Source organism: Salmo salar, chromosome ssa16 (genome assembly GCF_905237065.1).
Source record: "Salmo salar chromosome ssa16, Ssal_v3.1, whole genome shotgun sequence".
Classification (NCBI taxonomy): Eukaryota; Metazoa; Chordata; class Actinopteri; order Salmoniformes; family Salmonidae; genus Salmo; species Salmo salar.
This window is the reverse complement of record NC_059457.1, coordinates 86,384,784-86,393,810: the sequence shown is the minus strand read 5'-3', so window position 1 is coordinate 86,393,810 and position 9,027 is coordinate 86,384,784. Positions and strand designations below refer to the sequence as shown.

Genomic DNA, 9,027 nt, shown 5'->3' with positions numbered 1-9,027 from the left:
AACATGTTTCACTACTAGGGTGTGATAATGCTGTGTCAACATGTTTCACTACTAGGGTGTGATAATGCTTTGTCAACATGTTTCACTACTAGGGTGTGATAATGCTGTGTCAACATGTTTCACTACTAGGGTGTGATAATGCTTTGTCAACATGTTTCACTACTAGGTTAGGATAATGCTGTGTCAACATGTTTCACTACTAGGGTGTGATAATGCTGTGTCAACATGTTTCACTACTAGGGTGTGATAATGCTGTGTCAACATGTTTCACTACTAGGGTGTGATAATGCTGTGTCAACATACTTGCTTAGCAGTGACATCGCTCTCTCTTGTTCTCTCCCTTTCTTTTTCTCTTTCACTCTGTTGATATCGTCTATGTGCTCGTTTTTAGAAACTGGGCACAAATCAATGGCATGATCTCCACACCAATCCCCCTCCATGCAGAATAAATCTCTGTGGCATTAAAGAGAACAATAATGATACTGCTTTCATCTGAGTGTTGCGTTCATGCTGCCAGTGATAGGTAACCTGTCCTTGACTTGTCATTCCTGCTGCCAGTGATAGGTAACCTGTCCTTGACTTGTCATTCATGCTGCCAGTGATAGGTAACCTGTCCTTGACTTGTCATTCCTGCTGCCAGTGATAGGTAACCTGTCCTTGACTTGTCATTCATGCTGCCAGTGATAGGTAACCTGTCCTTGACTTGTCATTCCTGCTGCCAGTGATAGGTAACCTGTCCTTGACTTGTCATTCTCAGGAGCAATAAACGAACATGTGGTTGTTGTCATTCAAATGTATTGAGGGACTGATGGGTATTGAGGGACTGATGGGTATTGAGGGACTGATGGGTATTGAGGGACTGATGGCTATTGAGGGACTGATGGGTATTGAGGGACTGATGGGTACTGAGGGACTGATGGGTATTGAGGGACTGATGGGTATTGAGGGACTGATGGGTACTGAGGGACTGATGGGTATTGAGGGACTGATGGGTACTGAGGGACTGATGGGTATTGAGGGACTGATGGGTACTGAGGGACTGATGGGTATTGAGGGACTGATGGGTACTGAGGGACTGATGGGTATTGAGGGACTGATGGGTACTGAGGGACTGATGGGTATTGAGGGACTGATGGCTATTGAGGGACTGATGGGTATTGAGGGACTGATGGGTACTGAGGGACTGATGGGTATTGAGGGACTGATGGGTACTGAGGGACTGATGGGTATTGAGGGACTGATGGGTACTGAGGGACTGATGGGTATTGAGGGACTGATGGGTATTGAGGGACTGATGGGTATTGAGGGACTGATGGGTATTGAGGGACTGATGGGTACTGAGGGACTGATGGGTATTGAGGGACTGATGGGTATTGAGGGACTGATGGGTACTGAGGGACTGATGGGTATTGAGGGACTGATGGGTATTGAGGGACTGATGGGTACTGAGGGACTGATGGGTACTGAGGGACTGATGGGTACTGAGGGACTGATGGGTATTGAGGGACTGATGGGTACTGAGGGACTGATGGGTACTGAGGGACTGATGGTACTGAGGGACTGATGGGTATTGAGGGACTGATGGGTATTGAGGGACTGATGGGTACTGAGGGACTGATGGGTACTGAGGGACTGATGGGTATTGAGGGACTGATGGGTACTGAGGGACTGATGGGTACTGAGGGACTGATGGGTATTGAGGGACTGATGGGTACTGAGGGACTGATGGGTACTGAGGGACTGATGGGTATTGAGGGACTGATGGGTACTGAGGGACTGATGGGTACTGAGGGACTGATGGGTATTGAGGGACTGATGGATTGACCATTAGAAGACATAAGACTGAGACAGATGAGAATGTTTGTATTATTTTCATCTAGCTGATCTACTGCATTACAATACACAATACAATCTCTTTACTTTATGTACACAGCATACCATGGGTCAGGAATCCTTTACCTTTCATCTGATTTACAACAATGACAAAGGACTAACTGTCATTTTTCATTACTAGAATGAACAACAAAACAAACATTGTAATGAAACATTGTATCAATTTATGTACAGAAATAACGTAATAAATTAACCTCTAGATTACCAACCTTCCTGACATTATGCTTTAAAACATTGAAATCTTATAAAACTTGAGACAGGAATACAAGTCAAAAGTCGGAAGTGGATTTGTCCTTCTCTGAGCATTTGGGCTGGTTTAAATAAAGTAGAAAATCTCTCCTTCAGTTCCACTTTGCTGTGAAATACATTGGTATTGCACAAAACACTGTTATCACAATTCTCTGATGATTTGTTCTTTGTTGTGTATTGTCAGTCTTTATGACAGTGTGGACTACTGAAACGTCCATGATGTTGCTGCTGCAAGTCCCTGGAATCTCTCCAATGGTGCTCGAATCCATCTTCTCTTCTCTCCATGTTGTCTTCAATACATCACTGTAGTTTTCAGGAAGAGTCTTCCATCTGAGAAACAACAGGTGAGAAACAAATCTGGTAAACAAAGATAGTAAACTGAGATGATAAGCAAAGATATTAAACTGAGATGATCAACAAAGATAGTAAACTGAGATGATAAGCAAAGATATTAAACTGAGATGATCAACAAAGATAGTAAACTGAGATGATAAGCAAAGATATTAAACTGAGATGATCAACAAAGATAGTAAACTGAGATGATAAGCAAAGATATTAAACTGAGATGATCAACAAAGATAGTAAACTGAGATGATAAGCAAAGATAGTAAACTGAGATGATAAGCAAAGATAGTAAACTGAGATGATAAGCAAAGATATTAAACTGAGATGATCAACAAAGATAGTAAACTGAGATGATAAGCAAAGATATTAAACTGAGATGATCAACAAAGATAGTAAACTGAGATGATAAGCAAAGATATTAAACTGAGATGATCAACAAAGATAGTAAACTGAGATGATAAGCAAAGATATTAAACTGAGATGATCAACAAAGATAGTAAACTGAGATGATAAGCAAAGATATTAAACTGAGATGATCAACAAAGATAGTAAACTGAGATGATAAGCAAAGATATTAAACAGATGATCAACAAAGATAGTAAACTGAGATGATAAGCAAAGATATTAAACTGAGATGATCAACAAAGATAGTAAACTGAGATGATAAGCAAAGATAGTAAACTGAGATGATAAGCAAAGATAGTAAACTGAGATGATAAGCAAAGATATTAAACTGAGATGATCAACAAAGATAGTAAACTGAGATGATAAGCAAAGATATTAAACTGAGATGATCAACAAAGATAGTAAACTGAGATGATAAGCAAAGATAGTAAACTGAGATGATAAGCAAAGATAGTAAACTGAGATGATAAGCAAAGATAGTAAACTGAGATGATAAGCAAAGATAGTAAACTGAGATGATAAGCAAAGATAGTAAACTGAGATGATAAGCAAATATGGTAAACTAAGAAGATCAACAAAGATAGCAAACTAAAATACATAAGAGTATTGTTCTGTATATATAAATCAAACAAGTATGTTTTGTCTTCTAGGGCCTCTTGTCTGTTAAAAACGCTCTTTGGAAAGATGTATTACTGCATGTAAGTTATGCAAATGATGTCTATGCAAATACATCAGGAGGACAATTAAGACAGCCATTAATTAGGGGCCTTGCTCTTTTTTTTGCTTCACTGACATTAAATTAAATTTCCCTTTTAACGGTTTAGATGTTTGATCTGCTAACAAAGAGGGAGCCAGTCCCTGTCGGGGGACTGCAGCAGGAGAGAGAGGGGGTAGATGGGGTCTGTGGGGGGACTGTAGCAGGAGAGAGAGGGGGTAGATGGTCTCTGTGGGGGGACTGCAGCAGGAGAGAGAGGGGTAGATGGGGTAGAGGGGGTAGATGGGGTCTGTGGGGGTAGATGGGGTAGATGGGGTCTGTGGGGGTAGATGGGGTAGAGGGGGTCTGTGGGGGTAGAGGGGTAGATGGGGTCTGTGGGGGTAGATGGGGTCTGTGGGGGGACTGCAGCAGGAGAGAGAGGGGGTAGATGGGGTCTGTGGGGGTAGAGGGGGTAGATGGGGTCTGTGGGGGTAGATGGGGTCTGTGGGGGTAGATGGGGTAGAGGGGGTAGATGGGGTCTGTGGGGGTAGAGGGGTAGATGGGGTCTGTGGGGGTAGAGGGGGTAGATGGGGTCTGTGGGGGTAGATGGGGTCTGTGGGGTAGAGGGGGTAGATGGGGTCTGTGGGGGTAGAAGGGGGTAGATGGGGTCTGTGGGGGTAGAGGGGGTAGATGGGGTCTGTGGGGGTAGATGGGGTAGAGGGGTAGATGGGGTCTGTGGGGGTAGATGGGGTAGATGGGGTCTGTGGGGGTAGAGGGGGTAGATGGGGTAGATGGGGTCTGTGGGGGTAGATGGGGTCTGTGGGGGTAGATGGGGTCTGTGGGGGGACTGCAGCAGGAGAGAGAGGGGGTAGATGGGGTCTGTGGGGGTAGAGGGGGTAGATGGGGTCTGTGGGGGTAGAGGGGTAGATGGGGTCTGTGGGGGTAGAGGGGGTAGATGGGGTCTGTGGGGGGACTGCAGCAGGAGAGAGAGGGGGTAGATGGGGTCTGTGGGGGTAGATGGGGTCTGTGGGGGTAGAGGGGGTAGATGGGGTCTGTGGGGGTAGATGGGGTAGAGGGGTAGATGGGGTCTGTGGGGGTAGAGGGGTAGATGGGGTAGATGGGGTCTGTGGGGGTAGAGGGGGTGTACTGTCGTTGTGATACACAGAGCAACCAGAGCATCTGAAATGCTCTCCAACACCTTCATAACAGATAAGAATAGAATGATACGCTCAACACTCACTTAACTATTAAAAAGTGTTTATCAATGTGGTTGCTACTACATAGACCGACAGCGTTAGTTTAACTCAACGTAAACACCCAGACATTTAGGCAACTAGGATAAGGGTGGATGAGCCATTCAGAAGCTGCCGTACCTTGTATCGCTGCCTCTGCGTCAGTCCTGACGTTACCTTGGTTACCGTTGTCTACTTCCTGGGTCAGTGAGTCTGATTGGAGGGTAATGATGACGGAGAGGCAGGAGTTTAGTCATTAATTATCACACCTAATTACTAGTAAATGAGAAGTAAAAGGGTAATACATTCATTTTCATAAAGGAACATAAATGACAACATAAAACTGCACCATTAAGTCAAAATTAAGAGTGAATAAAGAGTCAAATGTAAATGAAATGTAAAAGAAAAGTGAATGTAAAAGGTAATGTAGCCTGAAGGCTTACCACAGAGGGCTCTGTCTGATGCTACAGTCTGCTGCAGTGTCTGCTCAGCATGGTCTCTCAGTTTACACTCAAACTGCAGAGCCTCCTGAAGTTTCCTCTTGGTCTTCTTCTCTTTCTTCAGACGCTTCTGGATCAGCACTGAAATACACAGAACAGTTGAGGCACTGAAATACACAGAACATTTGAGGCACTGAAATACACAGAACATTTGAGGCACTGAAATACACAGAACAGTTGAGGCACTGAAATACACAGAACATTTGAGGCACTGAAATACACAGAACATTTGAGGCACTGAAATAGACAGAACAGTTGAGGCACTGAAATACACAGAACATTTGAGGCACTGAAATACACAGAACATTTGAGGCACTGAAATACACAGAACATTTGAGGCACTGAAATACACAGAACATTTGAGGCACTGAAATACACAGAACATTTGAGGCACTGAAATACACAGAACATTTGAGGCACTGAAATACACAGAACATTTGAGGATTGTGAGGAATTGCAGTGCTTGTTTTCAGGGCTCACTAGAAACACAGATGAGTAGTATGGTGTGCAGTGTGTTGTGGGTAATGTAGTGTTAACCTACCTCTGTTTTTCTGCTCCATGGTGAGCTGTCTCTCCAGTGTCTCTCTAAGTTCCCTCTCTCTGAACAGTTCACTGTGGGTAATGTAGTGTAGTATGGTGTGCAGTGTGTTGTGGGTAATGTAGTGTTAACCTACCTCTGTTTTTCTGCTCCATGGTGAGCTGTCTCTCCAGTGTCTCTCTAAGTTCCCTCTCTCTGAACAGTTCACTGTGGGTAATGTAGTGTAGTATGGTGTGCAGTGTGTTGTGGGTAATGTAGTGTTAACCTACCTCTGTTTTTCTGCTCCATGGTGAGCTGTCTCTCCAGTGTCTCTCTGAGTTCCCTCTCTCTGAACAGTTCACTGTGGGTAATGTAGTGTAGTATGGTGTGCAGTGTGTTGTGGGTAATGTAGTGTTAACCTACCTCTGTTTTTCTGCTCCATGGTGAGCTGTCTCTCCAGTGTCTCTCTGAGTTCCCTCTCTCTGAACAGTTCCATCTTCAGCTCTGACTTCTCCGTCTGCACCTGCTTGTCCTGCGCGCGCGTGTTGTCTATGGCAACCTTCAGCAAGCCCTGCTTGGAGGGCACAGAGTAAGACACACATCAAGAGGTTGTTACACTAAATCCATACATCACTGTAGTGTGTAGTCTCTACATCTCTAATCTAAATCCATACATCACTGTAGTGTGTAGTCTCTACATCTGTAATCTAAATCCATACATCACTGTAGTGTGTAGTCTCTACATCTGTAATCTAAATCCATACATCACTGTAGTGTGTAGTCTCTACATCTGTAATCTAAATCCATACATCACTGTAGTGTGTAGTCTCTACATCTCTAATCTAAATCCATACATCACTGTAGTGTGTAGTCTCTACATCTCTAATCTAAATCCATACATCACTGTAGTGTGTAGTCTCTACATCTCTAATCTAAATCCATACATCACTGTAGTGTGTAGTCTCTACATCTCTAATCTAAATCCATACATCACTGTAGTGTGTAGTCTCTACATCTCTAATCTAAATCCATACATCACTGTAGTGTGTAGTCTCTACATCTCTAATCTAAATCCATACATCACTGTAGTGTGTAGTCTCTACATCTGTAATCTAAATCCATACATCACTGTAGTGTGTAGTCTCTACATCTGTAATCTAAATCCATACATCACTGTAGGGTGTAGTCTCTACATCTCTAATCTAAATCCATACATCACTGTAGTGTGTAGTCTACATCTCTAATCTAAATCCATACATCACTGTAGTGTGTAGTCTCTACATCTCTAATCTAAATCCATACATCACTGTAGTGTGTAGTCTCTACATCTCTAATCTAAATCCATACATCACTGTAGTGTGTAGTCTCTACATCTGTAATCTAAATCCATACATCACTGTAGTGTGTAGTCTCTACATCTCTAATCTAAATCCATACATCACTGTAGGGTGTAGTCTCTACATCTCTAATCTAAATCCATACATCACTGTAGTGTGTAGTCTACATCTCTAATCTAAATCCATACATCACTGTAGTGTGTAGTCTCTACATCTCTAATCTAAATCCATACATCACTGTAGTGTGTAGTCTCTACATCTCTAATCTAAATCCATACATCACTGTAGTGTGTAGTCTCTACATCTGTAATCTAAATCCATACATCACTGTAGTGTGTAGTCTCTACATCTCTAATCTAAATCCATACATCACTGTAGTGTGTAGTCTCTACATCTCTAATCTAAATCCATACATCACTGTAGTGTGTAGTCTCTACATCTGTAATCTAAATCCATACATCACTGTAGTGTGTAGTCTCTACATCTCTAATCTAAATCCATACATCACTGTAGTGTGTAGTCTCTACATCTGTAATCTAAATCCATACATCACTGTAGTGTGTAGTCTCTACATCTGTAATCTAAATCCATACATCACTGTAGTGTGTAGTCTCTACATCTCTAATCTAAATCCATACATCACTGTAGTGTGTAGTCTCTACATCTCTAATCTAAATCCATACATCACTGTAGTGTGTAGTCTCTACATCTCTAATCTAAATCCATACATCACTGTAGTGTGTAGTCTCTACATCTCTAATCTAAATCCATACATCACTGTAGTGTGTAGTCTCTACATCTGTAATCTAAATCCATACATCACTGTAGTGTGTAGTCTCTACATCTGTAATCTAAATCCATACATCACTGTAGTGTGTAGTCTCTACATCTCTAATCTAAATCCATACATCACTGTAGTGTGTAGTCTCTACATCTGTAATCTAAATCCATACATCACTGTAGTGTGTAGTCTCTACATCTCTAATCTAAATCCATACATCACTGTAGTGTGTAGTCTCTACATCTGTAATCTAAATCCATACATCACTGTAGTGTGTAGTCTCTACATCTGTAATCTAAATCCATACATCACTGTAGTGTGTAGTCTCTACATCTCTAATCTAAATCCATACATCACTGTAGTGTGTAGTCTCTACATCTGTAATCTAAATCCATACATCACTGTAGTGTGTAGTCTCTACATCTCTAATCTAAATCCATACATCACTGTAGTGTGTAGTCTCTACATCTCTAATCTAAATCCATACATCACTGTAGTGTGTAGTCTCTACATCTCTAATCTAAATCCATACATCACTGTAGTGTGTAGTCTCTACATCTCTAATCTAAATCCATACATCACTGTAGTGTGTAGTCTCTACATCTCTAATCTAAATCCATACATCACTGTAGTGTGTAGTCTCTACATCTCTAATCTAAATCCATACATCACTGTAGTGTGTAGTCTCTACATCTCTAATCTAAATCCATACATCACTGTAGTGTGTAGTCTCTACATCTCTAATCTAAATCCATACATCACTGTAGTGTGTAGTCTCTACATCTCTAATCTAAATCCATACATCACTGTAGTGTGTAGTCTCTACCTTAGTTGTAGTCTCTACATCTGTAATCTAAATCCATACATCACTGTAGTGTGTAGTCTCTACATCTCTAATCTAAATCCATACATCACTGTAGTGTGTAGTCTCTACATCTCTAATCTAAATCCATACATCACTGTAGTGTGTAGTCTCTACATCTCTAATCTAAATCCATACATCACTGTAGTGTGTAGTCTCTACATCTCTAATCTAAATCCATACATCACTGTAGTGTGTAGTCTCTACATCTC

The 9,027-nt window shown here is 41.8% G+C and overlaps 1 protein-coding gene across 4 annotated transcripts in view; it reads right to left on the bottom strand.

Moving 5' to 3' along the window:
- Positions 1 to 1,848: 1,848 nt before the first annotated feature.
- Positions 1,849 to 9,027, bottom strand: part of LOC106574830 (dachshund homolog 1) — a 93,670-nt gene continuing 86,491 nt past the window's right edge. For 2 of the 4 annotated variants that reach the window (XM_045698371.1, XM_045698374.1), the window contains exons 8-11: positions 6,259 to 6,409; positions 5,262 to 5,399; positions 4,960 to 5,031; positions 1,849 to 2,472 (exon numbers count right to left, since the gene is read on the bottom strand). In XM_045698371.1, the coding sequence (XP_045554327.1) occupies positions 2,435 to 2,472; positions 4,960 to 5,031; positions 5,262 to 5,399; positions 6,259 to 6,409 (399 nt within the window). In that variant the 3' untranslated portion in view covers positions 1,849 to 2,434. The remainder of the gene's footprint in view (positions 2,473 to 4,959; positions 5,032 to 5,261; positions 5,400 to 6,258; positions 6,410 to 9,027) is intronic. The other 2 variants (XM_045698373.1, XM_045698375.1) reach the window with 1 other exon arrangement.